Source organism: Tenebrio molitor, unplaced genomic scaffold (genome assembly GCF_963966145.1).
Source record: "Tenebrio molitor unplaced genomic scaffold, icTenMoli1.1 SCAFFOLD_153, whole genome shotgun sequence".
NCBI classification, from domain to species: Eukaryota; Metazoa; Arthropoda; class Insecta; order Coleoptera; family Tenebrionidae; genus Tenebrio; species Tenebrio molitor.
The window spans coordinates 21,505-43,826 of NW_027184105.1; the positions used below are offsets into that span (position 1 = coordinate 21,505).

General features: G+C 34.3%; 1 protein-coding gene and 3 long non-coding RNA genes across 9 annotated transcripts; 3 read left to right on the forward strand and 1 right to left on the reverse strand.

The window, feature by feature from the left end:
* Positions 1–978: 978 nt before the first annotated feature.
* LOC138140710 (uncharacterized) lies at positions 979–4,145 on the reverse strand. The gene is made up of 2 exons (XR_011162713.1): positions 3,741–4,145; positions 979–3,687 (listed from the first exon to the last, which is right to left on the reverse strand). It is a non-coding gene; the product is annotated as an uncharacterized lncRNA (long non-coding RNA).
* Positions 4,070–4,472, forward strand: LOC138140711 (uncharacterized). Its single transcript, XR_011162714.1, has 2 exons — positions 4,070–4,197; positions 4,248–4,472. It is a non-coding gene; the product is annotated as an uncharacterized lncRNA (long non-coding RNA).
* Positions 4,473–5,191: 719 nt separating this feature from the next.
* Positions 5,192–21,821, forward strand: LOC138140712 (uncharacterized). 6 transcript variants are annotated; one of them, XM_069061699.1, is made up of 5 exons: positions 5,192–5,524; positions 6,007–6,078; positions 19,528–19,596; positions 19,682–21,044; positions 21,228–21,821. In XM_069061699.1, exons 2-5 carry the CDS (start codon positions 6,010–6,012, stop codon positions 21,506–21,508), a joined length of 1,782 nt encoding a protein of 593 aa, XP_068917800.1. In that variant the 5' UTR covers positions 5,192–5,524; positions 6,007–6,009; the 3' UTR covers positions 21,509–21,821. The 6 variants fall into 6 exon arrangements, with proteins under 6 accessions (XP_068917800.1, XP_068917796.1, XP_068917795.1 ...); XM_069061695.1 differs by having other exon boundaries at positions 5,201–5,524; positions 19,528–19,584; positions 19,682–21,821; XM_069061694.1 differs by having other exon boundaries at positions 5,202–5,524; positions 19,682–21,821.
* LOC138140718 (uncharacterized) lies at positions 6,085–10,133 on the forward strand. The gene is made up of 2 exons (XR_011162719.1): positions 6,085–9,219; positions 9,278–10,133. It is a non-coding gene; the product is annotated as an uncharacterized lncRNA (long non-coding RNA).
* Positions 21,822–22,322: the final 501 nt, after the last annotated feature.

Here is a 22,322-nt window from a genome sequence, read left to right on the forward strand (position 1 = left end):
GTATTGAACTTTTCAAGGTCAAATAATTTTATTTTTTGGCTGTGTAATTATGTTTTGTAAATAATGACATGCAGGTAAACACCGTAAACGTTGAATTGAGCATTGCTAAATCACATTATGTTGGTTAGATGCATGTCACTATTTACAAAACATAATTACAGAGCCAAAATTTAAATTATTTGACCTTGAAAAGTTCAATACAAAACGAATGGACTTTATACATATATGGTTAATGTTACTATTTTGTCGACTATTTCAGGTTCAATTTCAAATTTTTGTTCACATTTGAAAGAAAACTTTTTAATATCAATATCTACTCTGAAAAATTTACAGTGGTCAGCATGAAGATCGAATATAGTACTGGTAGAAGAGTTGGATATCGCGTTTTCTTCAACACCATGTCTTGTAGATTTGTTCCAAGATTGGGATCGGGAATGGGAATTTCGGATGTAGAAATTTCTGGAATCTTTAAAAGTTTGTAATTTGTTTAATATGTGTGATATTTATAGGTATAAAAAAAAAGTTTGTCCAGCGAGAGATTGGGTGACATAAAAATCACTAAATTCTACGCAGAGAAAGTAGTACCTAGTAACACTTTGTGCCCTGAAATTTTGCTGTAATTAATGAAGTACCTTAACGAATAAGAGACAAAATGAATGAAAAATATTACAGTTGAAGTATTTTACACGAAGACGTGTACCTACTCTTGATAACTACTTGCGTCAAGAATATTTAAAAGTAAAACCTCAACCAACAAGATTGTTTATACGTATAAATGTAAATTAGAATAATTATACATATATACTATTATACATCGAGAGAGGGAAATAATCTATATCAATGTGGAATCAAACGACTTAATTTAGCTGGTCGTGAAATATCTACGAAATTGTTGTGTTCAAAATAGCGGAAGATCAGTTCGTGATGCAAAATATGGGGAACTTTTCAGGGGGGTAGGAGTTGAAATAAAACAATTCCTTGGGTTTAAGGACGCCTGTATTTAATTAATCAAATAAATAAAATCAAATACGTTCTTGTTTTCACCTGCAGTAACTGGTTAATTTTAAATTAAATTTCTGACTTACACAAAATTGTGGACAATGCTGCTCGAGTACCCTTAAGACATAATACATAATACTGTAAACATAAAACAAAAATGGACAACGAGATCGTCAAGGTTAATTTAAATTAAATCCTGAGACTTCCTGAAGACGTTTGTCTGAATGACTGACTACCGTGCGCCAGTCCGAATTCAATTTGACTTATTAATATTAATATATATATATATATATTCTAGAGTATTAACTTTACTTATTGAATAAACCTCAGAAGAGCCTGTAGCGGTAGGAGACTGAAAATAAAATTTAAAAAATGTCTACTCAAATACTGCAAGAGACATGTAAACAGCACCTCGATTTTGTGAACAAATAAAAAACCACGTTTGTTCAAAGAAACGAAATTGTTCATAAAATTGAAAGGTAGTTTTTAAATTATAATTCTAACAAAATATGACTTTTACAAGACATTAAAGTAAGATGTTAGTTTTGTTTCACATTTTTTTTTCCTCTAAATTTTTCATCACCGCGATGTTTCAATATTTATTTACGTAAAGTTAATATATCATCGTTAAAAATATTGCGTTCACTCTAAAGAAGTATTTTATCAAATTTATTATTTCAATTTTTTCAAAAATAATGTTAAAACTTGCGCTGCGGTTTCATATTGTGACGCTTTTGCCTGAACAGTCAATGTAAAACACACGTTTGCCAGGGTCAGTTCAAACTAAACATTTTCATTTTTAACTGATGTGCCAAATGAAATGTGATATAGAAATGCTAAATATGGGTCAATTAATATAAGGCCGGCTCAGCATATCTTATTTATGATGTTTTGTATAGTGGAAGCATAATGTTAAGGTAAACATTAGGCAATTTATCAATGTTCACTGAATTAAGAGTGCAACTGTTCACTCTACCGAACCTACAATGTTAAATATGTGGCTGTTCATATAATCGAGGTGTTCATACAATTGAGCATTCACAAAATCGAGCGGCTACTGTAATTTAATATGTTCGGTCGTCAAAAAGTTTAATTATTCATCTTCAAAATGACTGAAATCATCATCGCTATCATCGGAATCCAAATTTAAAACTTAAATTGATGATGATTTCGTTGACCGTGACAAATTTTTCTTTAGTCCAGTATTTAAAAATCAGTCGTTCCGTGTGCTCTACATAATTAGTCCACTGTTGTGGTGTTATGACTGCTAAAGCAAGGGCCCATGCTTCCAAAGGATTGTGGTTTTGCAGGACCACTTCATCATATTTTCTTTTAGCCTGGCTCCATACCATCTCTATTGGATTAAAGATGCAGTAGTATGGAGGCAGACGTATAACATCATGTCCTGCTGCATGAATAATTTGATCTACGGCATACACGGGCCCTTTAAAATGTTGTTTACACAATGCGAGAAGATAGTCTTTTTTAGCAATGTCAGGATATGAAATGTTATTTTTTTGCAACCAACAGCTTTCCTCCAGGCTGACGTTGGTCTCTTTTCTTCCAAACGACTGTGGTAACTAGCATTATCTAAAACAATGACAGAGGGCTGCTGCAGTTTTATCAGGAGAACATCTTGGAGCCACTGTTCAAACGTTTCGGCATTCATCTCGCTGTGGTAATCAAGCGAATTTTTCTTGCTTTTAAAAATTAAAGAAGCATCCTCAATAAATCCATCTTTATTTCCGGCATGTAAGACAATGTATCTCTCTGAAATTATTGTACTTACAGTAAAATAAAACCACAACTGACATTTACCTCCTTCTCCTGAAATTTTCTTAACTGAACGCACATCTTCATCTTGCCATGACCTTCGCACGGTACCATTTGCAAACACCCATGTTTCATCTAAAAAGACACATGGTTTTCTTTCTGAACTTTCAGCATTTTTCATAAATTTCGATAAAAAAATTTTTCTCAACGCAACTACATGTGGCTTTTCCATTAGAGCTCTTCGATTGTCATCTTTTTTATAAGAAAAGCCCAAGTTCTTTAAGAGTAGTGCTAAACTTGACCTTTTGTGTTCGTAAATATATTTGGTGGCCAACTCTGCACCAAGACTGTTTAAAGTTACAGGCTTCTCTACAACAGAAAATGACACAATTAAACTACACCATTATTCATATGAACAAAAGACCCATAACAATCTAAAAAAAAATTACAAAACATCATTCTGACAAAACAAATTTCAATGAAAAAAACTAGCTTTACAGTACAGAATCCTTTTCTTACTGCTCTGCACCATATCATAGAGAACAAGACGAACTTCTTGCTTAACATTGCAATGCAAGTCTGCTGTGGCTCTTCTGGGACGCTGCCTCGTCAACTTTCTTGATGATGTTTCAGTTGGACCATCTTTATACTTTGACACCGTGTTTTTGCTAACTCCTAAGCATCTCACAGTGATCTTTAAGAAAAATACTTTTATCCCTTGACTAATCTGACCTAATCAAAATGATGTCATTAAAATTATGATATAATACTATGTATTTTGTGTTATAAGGTATGAAAAACAACCTCCAGTGGACTATGAGTTGTAAGTTTTTCATTCATGAAAAATGAATAAGCACTTGCAATCATCCTCTGCGCTGCTGGGTTGCCAGCTACAGTTAAATAGCTTCGGGTTGCCTACAAAACAGTTTTAAAGCAATATAATTAAATTTAAAATATTATGTTCATACCTTTGCATCAGTCTGGATATTGTTCGTGATATCACTAAAGGGATTCATGTTTAAAAATAGGAATGTCACTTAAAAAAGGCACTCGGAGGTAAACAATAGGGAACTTATTGAACAGAAACAAACTAAAACAACAAACTAACTAATCTTAAAGACTAAGAAAGTTTAAACACCACAAAAAAAAACAGTTAAGCAGGAAACAACGAACAAAACACACACTACTCAGGGGGTTAACAATACAGAACTTAGTCAATACAAACGAACAAACTAACTTATCCCAGATAATTAAGAAGTTTTAAACACAACAAAATACCTCACTTGAAGACGAAAGAGCAAATAAACCACACACGGTGTTGACGATTCAAAATGACAGCGGCAACGACAACAGCTGAAATTTGACAATTTGCTGTGACAGCATAAATTGGCGTAGGATTACAATGCCCGCGAAATTATTTCAAAGGTACCACCACAATAATTAATTTTATTAAATTTTTTTGTATTGTATTCTAGTGGATTTTGTAGTGTTGGGTTACAAGCCTACAATTTAAACTCTCCCAATCTCTCGCTGGACGGAGTTTACCATTAGGCAGGAGCAAACTAGACAAGTACAGCATTATTTAGAAGTGTGTTAATTGGTGCCACAGTCGGATTTTTCAAAATGTAATTCACAAACCGTGTGGTTATTATACACTTTCACTCCACACTCCATCAGATAATAAATTGTCTTCCACTTCAGCTACTCTTTAAAGCAGTTCCCATATTTCAATGAATTTGGAAGTCTATGGCACGTAGTGCTAACAGACCTGTAACACTTTTTAATGCTGTAACGCTTCATGGTAAATTCACATTCAATTCAAGTCAATTGACAATTAAATTGATTGACATTTATAATTTTTGTAATGTTATTTGTTTTTTAAAAACCGGGTAATTTGGCAATGTTTGGCAGCAACAACTTCAGCGTCCTCTTCCGGCCTGCGGACGGTGCGCACAAGCCAAGACGCAAACCCAGGACACAATTAATACACCAACTTTGCGTTCTATATATACTTTATTTTGTCTATGGTTCCGTTTTCCGTTGCGGTTGCGTCACGGATGATACGGATGTCCCACTCTTTACTTGAAATAAAAACTGCGTTTGCGACGCCATCTATTTTTAGTCCCGAGAAATAATTAGTTAGGAAACACACCGAACCCTGTAGGTACCTTTTTCGAATTTAAGTTCAATTTACTAATTATTACCACATAAATCTTGATACTTAATAACTAATCCTTAAAAAAAATCTTATGATCTTAAGGCATATATACCTATATTCCTTATAAAATCATAAGAATTATTTTTCTAACGATTAATTATAAAGTACCAAGGTTCATGTGGCAATAATGTAGCAACAATGTGTATTAGGACTATTAACTAACAACGCCTATGATTTTTGAAATAATGATTATTACAAACACTGTTTTAATATTATAATAAAATTACACAAATAATGGCGACTGGCTATTTATCACGGACGTTGGACATCTAGGCGTGGGACGCATAACCCGTGCGCATGACCCTTGAGCCAGCTTTTGTTCGCTGAACCAAAACTGCAAGGCCAAACTGTATCTTGACTAAACAATACGTAAGTTTCGTGGACTAGGTATAGATGGAGCTTGCGTCAATTAATGTTCAAGGTCATGTATCTCAGTTATACCCCCCTGGGTTGCGTTGCGTTGACAGTTGACGCACGCGTTGGCTTGTGTCGTTATCAATTTATTGGTGTGTTAAATCAAATTGTTTTTAGGGGGTAAGTAATATGTCTTGATATTAATTAAATGTTATAAGTAAAATATAATTCGTCTGCTTTCCGTTCATTTTCAACGGTTTTGTCGAAAATTAAAGTAAATGAAATAACGCAGACGACGGAAATAACTGAACAGCCACGTGGTACATTGTTATCGTTTTCCAATGTCGTAAAAGAAAAACGTTGCTTTCACGTCCAAAACAATAGTAATTAATAGAATAATTATGTTTATTAGGTATACTATTACTGTCAAGTTGTAACATGTGTTGAATTGAACCTAAAATTAATTATAGGTTAGGCAATTTTCTGAATTTATGTTTTTGTAATAGTTATTTATGGTATAAGTGGGTTATTTAAGATATTACCCACGAGAGGTATTTGTAACCTACGAGGGCTTGCCCGAGTAGGTTATTACCTCGAGTGGGTAATACTTAATAACCCACGTATGCCATACAACGTTTTATCCAATATTCCAAAATTTTTAGATAATGGCATTGATGAAACTCTGCTCCCGATGGGTCATGGACGCAGTGGCGGCTCGTGCCTTCATTAGAAAGGTAGGCGACAAAATATTATAAAATCTAGGTATAAACTAAGTACTTATAATCTATTGGTGATAAATAGAGAACGGAATAAGATGTATTTTCTTTCGTTGCTTTTTTGACTTATTTTTCCGGCAAGGTAAATTTCCACACCACCCTAAGTTTGAGGTATTACCGCGGCGCGTTATCATTTTTTTTAGTGAGTGATTCGCCAATAGCCCTATTCTCACTTAATAACTAAAATAAATTCTTGAAAACTTAAAATTATTTAAAAATTCTATTAAACAAAATACTTATACGAATAAAAAACAGTAAATAAAATAAATTCTTGAAAACTTAAAATTATTTAAAAATTCTATTAAACAAAATACTTATACGAATAAAAAACAGTAAATAAAATAATAAAAAATAAAATAATAACAAATCTCCTGTTTAAAGATGTCAGTCGACAGATTATTTTTTATATATTAAGTTAATGCGCCTGTCTTTACTTGTAGAGAAAATTTGAATTATGTCATCATAAAAAGTTTCATTTTTGTAAAGCTCGCAGAGTAGTTCTTTTTTAATTGAAAGTAAAGAAAGTGAAGTGAGTCATGGAATTTCTGCTGTAACTTTTTATTCTCTTTAGGCAAGAAAAATTTCGCTCAACACTAGCTGTAGTAGCTGGAATCGTAGCGATCAAAACAAATAACTTATAGGCTTCAGAAAATATTTCGATTAGTTCATTTTGAGTAAATGATTGCAATATCTCTACAACCTTTAAATTTTCAAATTGTGTATCGTTATAAATTACACTTAACTCGTTAATTAATTTCTGTTTGTCAAATATAGAGGAGTACTGTGTAAACAAAATATTTATTAAATGATGAGGAAAATTCTTTGCAAAACTTTGAAATTTGGAACTATCAGCCAGAGCAAAATATTTTAAGTCTGCCAAGTCTTTGAAACGAACTTCTATTTGCACTATAATATTATCAAGAATTTCAAAATATAGCGCTTTACATACAGTGGTCTGGTCCATATTGTTATTGGATACTTTCATTCTCTTAGGTGGGTTCTGTTCTATAACTGATGATAATTTGGACTGTGCTTTTTGATAAAAAACAATAAAATTTTCCTCATTTCTTAATTTTTTAATTCTCATTAAAGCATTTTCGATTTCTTGTTGGCAATAATTTATATCTAAGCATTTACGTTGTAAAATAGAAAAAAGCACATCAGTAATGTTGAAAATTTCATTATAGACACCGGTAAGAAAAGCAAATTCAAAATTTTGAAAATGTTTTAAATAGCCTCGGGCACCATTTATTGATTCTGCTCCAGAACTTTGATCATCAAATATTCGTGAAAATACGCTTATTAAATTATTTCACTCTGAATCAACGATATGTATTATTTTTGACCTTGAAGCCCACCGAGTTTCACAACTTTTCGGAATTCTCTTGCCAATAACTGAATCCAAAACAAATGTTCGTTTAGCAGACTGGTTGAAGAAGGCAGGAATAGATGTTAAGGTGGCGAAAAATATACGACAATTTCGAATGCATTTTGAACCGTTCTGCAATACTAAATTCAAACGATGAGCACAGCAATGAGTAAAAAGTGCTTTCGGAGCATCACCTTTAATTTTCATTTGTAACCCGTTCAAAGATCCAGCCATAACACTTGCCCCATCGTAACACTGGGACACCAATTTGCTCTTAAATTCATATGGCGCCAAAACATTTGTAATAAGAGTATATAGAGCATCGGCAGTTCTGTCTTCACTGACATCAAAAAATCCTAAAAACCTCTCCTTTATTTGACTTAGTTTGTTCACAAACCGTATGGACAGCGCGCATTGAGATTTTTCGAGAATATCCGTTGAATATCAAAATCAGCAACACATTCTATCAAATCGTTCTGAATAGTCTTTGATAACCCAGTGAAAACACCCCCAATTTTTTTAATGTGTGCTTGAATTTCAGAGTCACGTTTAATTAGAAGATTGAATATTTCTTTAAAATTGCCAGTGTTGACGAATTATTGGATTCATCTCGACCGCGAAATGCAAGTTCTTGCTTTGCCAAAGTAACGGTTACGTCAATCAAATATGTCAACAAAATTTGATTTTTCCTTACCTCTTCATTATATAATTTAATAGATAAAGCACCATGCGCTTCTAATGCATCCCCAATTGTGGGAGCATTTTTTTCGAGGCGTTTTAAACTTAAACAGTTCTGCAAATGGTCTTTAGATGCCTCGTGTTTTTTTACAGCAGCCGATAAATTTTTTAAATCTGAATATCCTCGCGAAACCCAAATATTCTGTCTCAAATTTGTCAAAAGTAAACATGGCCAACAAAATAACTTAGTTTTAAAAAATGCTGGCACATAACCACTTATGGCTTGTATACCACGTATATTTAAATGACCGCGAAAATGATTGACCATGTTTGTTATCACTAGATAAAATTGAAATGTTTGGCACGGGACGGCCCAATGAAACAATTTCAAAACGTTCCTCATTCCGGCGCTGCGAAAAAGGTTTTTCCATAAGGCTGCAGACAATATCGTGTGGTACATCCATCTCTAATAAAACTTTAACTTATCCAAGGATAGAAAAAAAATACCTATTACCCTCCTGCCTCCTGAATTCCTGCCTTGCACCCACTCACTTAACTACACAACGAAGTCAAAACAATGGGCATTTCCTTAGCGACACTGGACTGAACACCAATCCCCCTACCTCACGCCCCGCGAATACGGAAAAAATCATTCGTCGATCCGATAAATCCTAAAGGCAGCCGAAGCTCGTGCCTGCTTGAGTCGAATAATATGCGAAATTTAAGGCAGAAGCGAGACATTTTTCTATATGGATAGGGTAGAGCGAGCGAGATAATGCGCTATGGTTGACTCGTTTTTCAGGCGTAAATTAAATGTCGCCTGGGTTCTCGTTCTGGATTGTGGAATTATAATTATGGTAGGTGTAGATTTTTTTATTCCGACGCATATCTTTCCTATGCTTAATAGAGTAAAAAGACTTGAATAAATATATATTGATATATTTTTTAAATATGTATATGTAATTACCCATAAAAAAATTTAATTTGATTCGGACGGCGGGTAGGCGGCGCCTACCTTGCCTACCCTGGCGAGCCGCCACTGGATTATACTGGTATTGATTTCTGAGTTTTTTTTTTGTTGTATCACAGCTTAATTACTTTGTGTTGTAGGTTGTGGATTTAGAAACATTCAACGATACTTGGCGGAAGAAAAGAAGTGTGGGCAATTACAGGCACCGAAGAAACCTGATAGGAAATGTATGATTCAATTGGATGAACATCAAAAATATCTCATTTGAAAAACAGTGCACTCATTTTTCTCTGCAAACAGAATTCCTACAATTGATGCTGTGTACAGGGAAGTGCAAAACAATGAAGAAATTCCAAACATCAGTCGTTCTAAGCTTTATAATGTTTTACACGAATTAAAATTCAAGTAACTACATACATTGTTTTCAATTAACTGTAAACATTGAGTAGTAGAAAAAATACCCAATTCCTCTTGGAAGAAAGTAAATATTCAAAATTGGTTAAAATCAAAACAAATTGTTTTTGATAAAACCTTTGTAAAAGCAGAGTTACTGCAGTTGGTAAAAATTCACAAACTAATTTATAATAAGCATGTTGTGGATTTGTTAGCAGAAATGAAGTCTAGAATCACTGCCTATATGTATAAAATTAAGCCTTTTCCTTTTCTCTTGCAAGATACATGGTTATTATAAATGATTGTAGTTGTTATGAAATTTTTGCCAATTTCATATGAACTGTCAATTTTTGTCGATGTCACTTTTTTTTTTAGGTGAAAAGTGCGGTGATGATTATTTTGTTTTAATTTTTTTTTTTTTAAATTAACGATTGAATCGAAAAGTATCGAGTTGTTTTGTACCCAATTTAACTCCTGTATGTATAAAATAATAATAAAAAAATGTTGTACATACATATAATATTTGTTATCAATTTTTCCACGAGTTTATTCATAAAATTTTTTGTTTACATTTTACAAATTATACAAAAATTAAATCATAAACATGGGTTTTAATGTGCAACCACAAATACTGATCCCCTAGATAATATGCAACCAAAAATACTAACAATTCCTGCATCCTGCTAAAAATCTTAGCTATGTGATTCTACCTTTCCGAGATGCGCACGCACGCGCCTACCAGGAAAAATTAGACTTTAGCACCATTTCTTCCGCTTCAGGTGTTCTTGCTGTGCGTGGCACGCCAACAAGACCTTTTTTTTGCGGCATTAAAGATCCATTAAAGATCTACTTCGCAGAAGAATCTGCAATCCTCGGCTCCTACACTTTTTCTGGGATACCCTGTATATATATATATTAAATTCTAATATAATTGCTCTCTTTTCTCTTGAACCTACGTTGATATCTAGCTTTTCATTCATTTTATGTAGACTTTTTATAATACGTAGGTCTCATATTGCCTCGCATATTGCACTAGATCGCTTTTATTAGAAGTATTTTTTTTTTCGACAATTAATTAATATATTTATAATCATTAAATTGATCACCTCCATATACAACACATATTTTTGAATCCTGAGGCTTCTCACAGTTTTACCTAAACAGGGACTGTGTGTTTTAGCACGCACTGTTTATGGATAATTTCTTATGAAAAAAAAAATGTAATAAATTAAATGTATCGCTTACATAACGATGACCAAGAAGCATGGCAAATGTTTAAAAAAAAATTGAACGATATGAGAAGCAAATCAAATATGTAATGACTTTGAACGATTAGTATTTAAAAATATGCATAATCAATTTAAAATGTATGGAAATAACGTATTAACCTTGGCAAAACTAGATTTCCTTAAAATTCGCTTTCCTAATCTTCAATCAAAAATGTACAGTTACAGAACTGAAACGTCTGTTTCGAAAAAATTAAAAGGTATTAAGAAAGCAGTAATGAAGAAAGAAATAAGTTTTGAAGATTACAAAAATTGCTTGTTTAATCAAAAAGAATACTTCCATAGACAGAAAGTGATCAGGAGTCATAAACATGATATATTTACTGAAGAAGTAAAGAAAAAGTCTCTAAGTTGGAAAGATGATAAAAGATACCTTTTACCTAATTCTACAGATACATTAGCTTATGGACACGTATTAGTTTATGGAAATTGTTGAATAAATCGCTATTTTTTATTAGTGTTGAAGTAATAAATTAAGAAAACAATAATAACAATTACCATAATACATATAAGAACAAAAATAATGATTTTTAATTTATTAACTTGTTGAATAAGACTTGAAAACTTTTTTCGGAATTTTGGATATTCTTTATTGAATATATTTAAATTCTTGAATACAGTACTTTCCATTTAATTTACAATTTTTGAGTCTTTTCATTTATTGCTCTCTCTATTTTTAGTATGTCTTTCAAGTATTTTAAAAGTTCTTTTCTTTACATCATCGATGTTTGATGGTATTACTACTGTTTTGTTTCTTAATTCTGCTAGTTTTTTTAGGATCGTAATTATTGTAGTTATTATTATTATTATTATTATTATTGTTGACGGCTAACAGGCTTGACGCCCAATTAGAAGCCCTGCCAAAAAGAAAATGATACACAAAACACAATCACAACACAACAACCATTACACAGAGAGCATCCCAACACCCAGGCTACAACTACCGAGCACTCATCTGAGTAGGATCGCCCTAATTCACGAGGAGATGGAGAAGAATTTTTTGATTTGCGAAATGCTGCAACAAAAAATATCGATGTGGGCCTCGACACTCTGGTAATTTCGCAGCATTCGAGTGACGGGTGACTTGAGCCCGATGTCAGTGTGGCGCTGACCGATGTAGAAAACACTCCTTACCCTAGATCCCGACCGGCTAACCCTCAAGCTGATCCTCTCCAGAACGTGAGGACATTCCTGCAGCCCTCTGAACAATTTGAACAAAAAGATCACCGAATGCTCCATGCGTCTATCAAGCAGAGACTGCAGACCAACCTCACCGAGCAGAAGACCTTGTGGACACCCACGAGGCGGATATGCACCATTCAACATGAAGACTACATTCTTCAGGAATCTGCGTTGCACTCGCTCCAGAAGAGAAGAGTGAACATCATAAATCGGTGACCACACAAGGGAAGCATACTCGAGCCGGGATCTCACATAGGTGATGTACAGAAGCTTCAGGGTCGCGACATCAGAGAATTCCCTGCCAGCACGCAAAACAAAACCCAGTGCCCTGAAGGCAGTCCCCGCAATGGTCCGAATGTGTTCGCCGAAGGATAGTTTGGAATCGAAGATGACACCCAGATCTCTAATAGACTCACGTCTTGTAAGAATGGAGCCGTTGATTTTATAGTCAAATAAGAGAGGCTTGGTCTTCCTTGTGAATGAGACTATGCTACACTTAAGATGGTTGAGAACAAGGTTATTTAACTTACACCTTCTAGAGATCTCCTCAATACAGCCCTGAAGTCGAAGAGCATCATCAATCGAGTCTATCCTAAGGTAAATCTTCATGTCATCGGCAAACAAGAGGTGCGGTACGTCGAGATCGTCCACCAGATCGTTTATGAAGATATTAAAAAACAGCGGACCCAAAACAGAACCCTGCGGAACGCCAGACTCCTGCTTAAAGGGCTTAGACGCATACCCATTCACTCCCACGTACATAAATCGATCGCTTAAATAAGACCTTATTAGCTCCACAAGATTATCCGAAAAACCGAATGACTCCAATTTGATCAACAAAAGACCATGATCAATCCTGTCGAAGGCCTTCGAGAGATCCGTGTAAACTACATCCACTTGGGAATGGTTATCTAACGCATCAGATAGATACTGACTGATCGACGCCAAGTTCGTCTCGGTGGACCGACACTTTGTGAAGCCATGCTGATTCGGAGATAGCTTGTGGGAGACATAATGGAGTGAGGAATTATACAGGACATATTCAAAGACCTTTGCAAAGTTACTGATTAAGGCAATAGGCCTGTAGTTGGTAATCTCCGATCTGTCATCCTTTTTGTGAATGGGGCGCACGGCCGAAGTCTTCCATCTCATAGGATAACAACTAGTATTTAATATTAGGTTGAATAGGAAACACAAAGGATCGGCGAAGACCGCCGCACAATCCCTTATCACAAGGCTTGGTATCTCATCAGGTCCACTAGTCATGTTAGGTTTAAGGCATTTTATGGCTTTAAGTACATCATCGTCTGAAACTCTCGTCAGAGTAAGATTATCATACGGAAGAGAAGCAGATGGGAGAGTGCTGGCGGCATCCCTCGTAAAAGATTTTGAGAAATGATCAGCAAAGCTGTCAACTATGATTTGAGGATCCGTTATAGTAGCATTGTTAAAAACCATGGAAGCAGGAATAGAGCTGGAGTTATTCTTGGAATTCAGGAATGACCAGAATTTCTTTGGATCTGTTTTGATGTCATTGTTAACTCGTCTGACATATTCTCTGTACACAGCGGCAACATCCGCCTTAAAGCACCGCCTTAAGGATTTAAAAGTTTCAAAGTCGTAGACAGATCCGGTTGTCTTATAACGTCTCCATGCCCTATTCTTCTTTTTCAACAGAGTAATCAAGTTCTTGTTGAACCATACCGGATAACTTCCAGAACACCTACCCCTCAACGGCACATGACAGCGAAACACCTCATTCAACACTGAATAAAAATCGGACACAGCACACTCAACAGTTGCACAAGCAGAGAGAAACGACCAATCCACACCGTTCAAAGCATCGTAGAGAGCAACAAAGTTACATTTCCTAAAATTGAACGAACTGCTTCGACCGATTGGAAATCTCTTGAACACATCACCTATGGTGACGCCCACCTCAAGAGATGGATGATGATCGTCGACTCCAACCAACGGATCACCTGAGTCGATCACGGAACAACTTAGACACCGATTGACAAACACCAGATCCAAGAGCCTATTGTTAGAGTTTCGAACATTATTGCATTGTTTCAAGTCGTAAAAACAAATCAAATTGTTAAGCAGTTGACAAGAGGTAGAAGCTTTGGAATGACCACATACTCCGTTGACGTAATCCGGAACATTAAAATCTCCCACAATTAATAGATTGCTGTCATATAAGAAATGCAAAGACATCAGAAGATCACAGAAGACCTTGTACGTAAGATCATGAGAGTTCGGGGGAATGTAAAGCACCAGGACGTACACAGCACGATAATTAAAATTAATCTTGACTAGCAAAAGATCGATTCTGGACATAACATCACACACCACTTCGCACCTCTCAGCATTAAATTCATTCCGGACTGCCAGCAACACTCCACCACCCCGCCTAGGCCCTTCCGGAACAGTAGTGCGATCATGTCTAAAGACTGTGAAGGTTGACAAATCAAACAATTCACTATCGCTGATGCCCTCATGGAGCCATGTTTCGGTAAGAGCTATGATGTTATAATGCGAAGCAGCAATCGTAGAGAGATAAAAATTGTGAGTTTTGGTTCCCAGCCCCCTAACATTTTGATAATAGCAAACTAGAGAACTGACTGTATGAGTTTCAGATGGGTTGTGGGAAAGTGAAACATCTCTCCCCCGATGATACGAATGCAGTGGTTGCTATTCGAGACTAAGGACCCTGCTTTTGAAAGTAGCAAGATGTGATTTGTAAGTTGTACACTTGGAATTATCCCATGCCGCATGGGTACAGTCAATGTCCGGATGCTCATCTCGAAGCGCCGAGCAGTTAATACACTTTAAAGTTGTGGATGTACAGTCCTTAACACAATGATGACCGGCACACCTGGGACAAATCGGTTCAGTCTGACGACATTGTCGCGAAAGGTGATGAAAGCCCGAGCAATTAAAGCAACGCCGAAGATCAACAGCATCCCACACTCTACAGTAATCGTACCCAATGAGAAGTTTACCCGCAGCCAAAATGTTACGATAAGACGCAACATCCACCTCCAACAACGCCTGATTAAGGGTGGTATTGTTGCGCAGCGGAGAAAACTTTTTCAGAACACAGTTAAAGTTTTTACTGAAGAGGGATTTGTTCTGACTCAATATATACTCTAGCAATTTGTCTTGGGATACAGAGGAATCAATGTGCGAAATTCTAACTCTCGGATGCAGCAGAGGCAGGTCCTTCACGTTATAACCTGACAATCTGTCAGATATCAAGCCCTTAATCCTGGTGGAATCTTCCAGACTATCACAAGTAATAATTACTCCACCACTTCGGTTCCCCTTAATATTAGAAATCGCTATCTTGGAAGCTATGGGGTCAATATTAGTAAGTAAATCTTTCTTGATATCGGAAACAGTCTGATTTTCATTTTTCGGTCTTAGAATGACAGATGACTTTTTAGTGACTTCCGAGTAAGAAAGAGGTAGATTATTGGTAACTGCTCCGAGCTCAACCGTGTTGGTATTCTTTAAGTCTTTTATCAAAGTATTTTGAGCTGTAATAATTTGACTCTGTTCTTCAACAATTGACACACATTTATTTACGGATTCAGTCAACAGATCAAGCTTAGATGAGCCCTCAATTGCGAGACATTCATCACAAACAAATTGAAAATTGTTATATTTATTAAAGACCTTTACATCATTATCATCAAATTTCAAACATTTTATGTGAAATCTAGATTTGCACACGTAACATTCGATGCATTTATCGAAATGTTTCAAAATTGTGCTACATAATTTGCAAGCAGGCATTATGCAGATACAAGCAATAAGCAAGAGAGGCGAGGAACAAAATTGGCAGTATATTCAGTAGAGTGTGATAGCACTGATAGCACAATACTATCAGTAGCGCAAAAAAGGTGGTTTTTGCCGCGACGAAATCACATCTCCACCATCAACAATACGAAAAAAGTATAAAATGGAACAAACTCACCCAGCAACCAGAGTGAGAAGAAAAAAACAAAAAATGGAGACGAGAGGACACAGGCCCTATGCAGCTATGCTGAATTCGCTCCCAAAAATCCCAGGGAACACTCGACAAAAAGCGAAAACAACGGAGCACACACGCACGACATGCACACGCGTCCGTACGTCCGCAAATATTCTAATCTAATTTATATTCCAATTCATCTATTTTATTATTAGCGGACTCTAGTTTATCGTCGTAATTAATTGTTCAAGGAATAAATTAGCTGTTTTTCTTCCAATATATTTATCTGCAACTTCTTGTTTGAAACCAACTATTTTTGCTCCATCTTCTAATCTGTCTATTTCAATAATAATAGGTTTTAAATCTTTTTTCCATTTTTCTTTCTCATCGTTGGGAATGTATGAAACTACAGTCCATTCCATTTAAGAATGCAGTAGATGTCGCTTCGAATGGAGAACGTTTCACACTAACGAACGCGGCAAATTTGAAAACATACATTCCAAGCAAAATTAACAAAAAAAAAGTCATAAAGGAACTTACGACAGTGGTATTCTAATAAAAAAATTGTAGTTTAATGATCCGTTTGATACAAAAACTCGATCAATTTGACACTAATAACCAAAAAATCTATCAAATATCAAAATTTGACAGTAGTATCAAAAATCGAACGTTGCCTAGTATAAACTTTTCTCTCATTTTGACCAATCAACAACGGGAAAATAGTCCCTATGCTATTCTACACTGCATACTTAAATGAAATGGACTGTAGTTTGTCCATTTATGACTGAAAAGTTTCTAAAGATTTACTAATTAATTTATCTGCTTCTTCATCTAAACTTATATTTTTACGACTACCTGCTGTATGTTCTACATTATCGAATATTTTTTTATTTTTTAATTTATTTTTTCTCTCTTGTTCCCAATTGTTCCGATTTGTTCTCTTTTGTTCTCGTTTTACATGCAATCTTAATTCCAACTGAATTTAGTCCCATATTTAGGGAATTTCTGGAAATATTTTTAGATCTGCAAAAATCTGTTTTTGTTAGTTTTTTATTTACGGTCGAGTTACTTCATTGATATTTTTTGGTATATTTAATTTTTCATCTTGAGTAAAAGATTTGTAACTATTTTTTTTGTGCTGCCGTAGTTGCAATTGGCATTTTAAGTGGACGATTAGCGTGCGGCAATGGAAATGAGAAAACTCTAGTGCTGCAATGGACAAACAAGAAATCTAAGGCAAGAAAAAATAAACTAATTGTGGCAAATCAAGTCTTACTGAAAGACAATTATGTCTCTAATGTTATAAAACAAAAGGTGCTCCGTAAATATTTAAAAAATGCTAAAATGTGATAATTTTAGTTTTGGGTTTTTTTTTAATAAAAATTTCGGTTGGTGACCTTGCAAGCTATAAAGTTGCGTTTGAATTTGAAATTCGAGCACTGACATGTAATATTTATTATTTAATATTTATTATGTTAATGATTCAAAAATATGTTTTATTACAAAAGGCAGCACAATAGTTATTTAAACATTAAGGGAGGTAACTAATATTTACCTGTCGAGGACAAGTTTGCCCCCGAGCGATAGCGAGGGGTAGCAATAGAGTCCGAGACTGGTTAAATTAGTTACCTCCCGAATTGTTTATAATATTTTTTCCACTCTCAAAGTTATTTTGAACTGCATACTTTCTTTTTGATGAATTTATTTTAAATATTTGAATAAAATATTAGTATGTCTGTTGCCGGTTGCTACGACTTTCATCACACAAAACGTCAATATTAAAAGCGTCGTGTCAAAAGTTTGTAAAATGAATTTGAACAAAATTAAAAGAGAAATGGAAGTTGCTGAGGCTGCAAACGCTTCATGTTCCTTCCCCCTGCCACAGAAATCGAATAAACGTTACCATAAGGCATATTAGTGTTTTGTTTGGTTTAATTTTTGTCACTTATTTCCCCGAGGGAGGTAAGTGGTTACTTACATCCCGTCGTTAATAGTAACCAACAGTAGGTCAAAAAAGTTGTACCTACATCCACAAAATCAATGTCATAACAACGTACTTACCATGTAGAGAGTGGAAAAAAAATATTGTATGGTACTCTTGTGAAAACTCCATTGCTTTACTCACTCACATACAGCGCTCGACTGCGTCTCGCGCCATATTACCGTTCGTAAAGCAATCGATCGTTTTTCAACACTTGTAACATAAATAACTATTAAATTGTTGTAGTTCAGATGGTTGTCTTGTTTTTAATGGTGTATAATATTCTGCTACAATTTTGTTCTCTTTAGTATTGGTCATTTTTAAATTTATTTAAAAAAAAAATATTAATCATTAAATATAATGTGCCATTGATGTTACAAAGATTAGTACCCGATGGAATAATTTCCATAGATTGGGCGACTCTGTTATGTTTAGTTTAGTATGGTAAAGGGTTAATGATTTTTAAAATGTTGACAAACGAAATCACAATCGGAAAAATCTTCAAAACTCGCAGTTAATACATTTTGTCGATTTTGACTAATTTATCACTTGATCGACAAAATATAATTATTCAAATTTAATAAATCGAAAAATTATGCATGATTTACTAAAAAAAAAAGCAAAAACAATATAAGAAAAAAACATAATTGTAATGAGGGAGTAAATGAAATGAATAACATGTTTTTTACTTTATTTGTAAAGACAAAAGGTAATATAAGTCATGATATTAAATTTAATTATGATTTTAAGCCAATTTTCTCTGAGGAAGAATTCCTTGTGTTGAAAACGTGAAAACAATTTCATTAATGATAAAGTTCATTATAAAGAGAATTAGCAATTCCTAAAGCTTGTTTCAAATTTGTATTATTGATAGGTAATCTATTCATAAGCCAGATTGCGGACTCTAATTATTCCATGTTCAGTACCGTTGATGTATACAAGTATATAAAAAAGCTTCACCGGGGTTGTGGATGCTGGAAAGGTGTTTTTATTGTTATGCTTTTATCTGTTGTTATTTGGCGTTTTTTTTTTGTTGATGTGTTGATGTAAATTACGTATTATGCTGTTATACCCACACTATACAGTTTATATTAGGACTTATGTAAGCCCAAAATGGCATAAAATTAATAAATGTTGATTTTATTTCATACTTCCCTGATTTTGTGCTTATTAAAAAAATAATACAGTTGGTTGCAAAAAAAAAACGGAAAATGTCAAAAACTATGTTGACGTTTTTCCTTAAAATTTTGTTAATGTAAAACTGGCGACAGGTCGGCGAGGTTAGAATTTCTTGTCACTGTACTTTTTACCACTCCAAATTCTGCATCTAGATCCGTAATTTTTCTATCATTTTCTAAATGGCCGGCGATGATAGCTCTGTCTGTTTCAGATAAATGAAGCATTTTGGTAAAAAAAAAAATACATAAATTTTTTGAAAACTGTCAATGTCATCAGATTTTGTTCACACCATAAAGAAATTTATTTTCCGTTTTTTCTGTAACCAACTGTACATTTTTTGTATTATGTTTAGGTCTCCAGATTGTTTTACATTATTCTTATTGTTTCTAGCCGATGAGTTATCATCTAGAAAAACGAGCAAGAATGGAAGGAGGAAGTGCAAATGAGGTACAAAGAAAGGCAAGTTTAATAAATGTAATCTCATACCTGTTTATGTAGCATTTCTGTTCTTGCATAGTTATGTGATATGTTTTTATCTTTTCAGAGCACATCACCAAAGAAAATATGTAATTTGTCCACACAATCATTTAGTGAAATCATACACGTTGCTGCCTTTGTGGATAAGACGCTATTTATTAAAGACTTTCTTGAAGCAGATGAAGAAGTGATAGTAGCTTTGGCGCCTCGCCGCTTTGGGAAATCAACAAACATGGACATGGTGAAAGAATTCCTAACAGGGAACAAAAAACTCTTCCAAGACAATCAGTTAAAAATATGGAAAGAGGAAAGGTTTTTTTTTGATATGTACTGCCAAGAGAATCCTGTCATATACGTGGACTTTAAAAATATCACTGCTAGAACTACAGATGGACTCCTTCAATCATTAAAGGAACTCATTTACTGTGCATTTAATGAACATCAGTATCTTATAAAAAAGATCGATGGAAAATATTCTTGGTCAGATACGAAATTGGAGGTTCTGGGCCCTATTAAAATATATGAGAATTATTGGAATAATTACAAAAATCTTGATGAAGATGAGGTGATTAAAGGATTGAAGCGCTTATCTCGCTGTTTACATGTGTACCATAATAAACCCGTTTATGTATTAATCGATGAATTCGATTCTCCTATCATGTACATCATGTTCCGATATTCAACTTCAAAGAATGATGTTCTGGACGAAACCATCGAAGTTATCGGTCGCATCATGTCCATTACGTTCAAAAACAACGAACATATCAAGAAAGGCTTAATAAATGCCTGTGTCCGCGTCGCAGAAGTTTTATCTGGCGACGCGAACAACATCCAGTATTATCAGTTTTTGAGAAAACCTAGATTTGCTCCTTATTTTGGATTTACAGATACAGAAGTGAAGAGTCTGCTTGAAAAAGAAGAATTTGCTCCTTTTAATAATGAGGACGTAAAAAAGTGGTACAATGGTTATAAATTAACGACTTCAGATGACTCTACCATTTATAGCTGTTTATCAGTTTTAAAATATTTGAGCACAAGTCACGGAATGAAGGAACCATGCTTTGAAAATTACTGGGTTGACTCGGGCAGCATCACTTACCTAAAACATCTGTTTGGACATTATCTGATTCATGAATTGATTGAAGATCTTATTGATGGAGAAGAGATCGAAATAAAGGCCATTCAAAAATTTGCGAAAGAAAACATAATTGCCTTACAAAACTTGATTCATCAAGAACTTAAATCTATAGATATGTCACATGCACATCTTTTCCTCCAATTTTTGACCGAAAATGGATACTTGAATGTTTTACGCACTAGCACTAAGAATGAAACAATCACCATTCGGATTCCAAATGACGAAATTAGGACGTTGTTGCGGGGAAAATGTTATCATATAGGATTGTTTTCACAGAAACACCAGCTTTCAGGTAAAAATATTGAGGGTTATTTGGTTGCATTAGAATCAGTGCTAACAAGAGAAGACAAAAATGTATTTAAAGAATATGCAAAGGCTGTCTCTAAATTGTTTGATGGAGCCATAATGCCCCAAAACGAGGACGAATTTCATTGTATTCTCTTTGTTTTGGCATATAATGTTAAATTTTATATAGTTCGCAGTGAACTAAGCATCTCCCGAACAAAACCTAAAGGAAGACCTCCTCATCTTGATTTGTTTATGATTTTGAATGAAGCTGGCTTGATTGTGGAATTAAAATCATCAGTGGCCGCTCTTTCTCAAATTAGAACGCGACAGTATGAATCAAGCTTCAACAACTACAAAAATGTCACAAAGAAAATTTTTATGGGTTTGCATATGACTAAAGAAGGGAAAGTTAGTCTGACTTACACTATTGGCGATTCACCTCCAGAAACTGTTACCAGCCATGAATAGACTCTTCATGGCACAGACGTCTTTTTTTATTTGTATTTCCATTGTATTACCGTTGTTAAATGAATACAATAATTTTAATGGTGTTTTTAGCGTTTAAATTTTTATAAACACAATAGAACTGCATGAGTCTGTGTTGTGAATTTAGCTTTAGGCAACTTTGGGAGTTTCTGGTGTTCCTTTAGTTCGTGGTAAGGTTATTTTTAATATCATAGTGGGTGAAGAGAATTTTATGGATTTAGAAGAATCTTTCGGTTTGTTCGTATTAGGATAATTAATTTTTATTTTTATGGTTTAAATAGATTTTTTTTTTCTATTTTGGTTTGTTTATTTTTTATTAATTTAGATCGCTTAATTTAGAGCGTACTACTGAAGATACCAAAGTAATTTTTAATTTCTAAATATTTTTAATTTTTCTCAACTATAAAAATTAGAAATATGATCATCTGCTTTTTTTAAGTTGGAGGCTTAATTTAAAAATATTTCTTTAATTGGGATTTTTCCATTTTTTTAACCATTAACAGTGATATATATATATATATATATATTCACAATAAAAAAACTACTGATAAGCATTGATATATACATATCTATAGTGATGAAACGATTACGATTATGATTAATCGTAACCGCCGATTATCGCGAATTTTACGATTAATCGTAATCGCAGATTACGCATACGATTATTGTAGGACGAGTTCCTACAAGTTTAGTAATTATTGCGCAATGCAATCGACAGGCAAATGCAAGTAGCAGTGTGTTTTAAGAACAGTGAAGCGTTCTCAGTGAATTTAGTTAAGTTTGGTGGTTTTATTTA

Coding starts and splice junctions, on each gene's coding strand:
- LOC138140712 (XM_069061694.1), top strand. CDS start 6,010: ATGGCATTGATGAAACTCTGCTCCCGATGGGTCATGGACGCAGTGGCG. Junction 6,079..19,527: donor CTCGTGCCTTCATTAGAAAG/GTAGGCGACAAA, acceptor TATTGTTTCTAG/CCGATGAGTTATCATCTAGA. Junction 19,597..19,681: donor CAAATGAGGTACAAAGAAAG/GCAAGTTTAATA, acceptor TTATCTTTTCAG/AGCACATCACCAAAGAAAAT.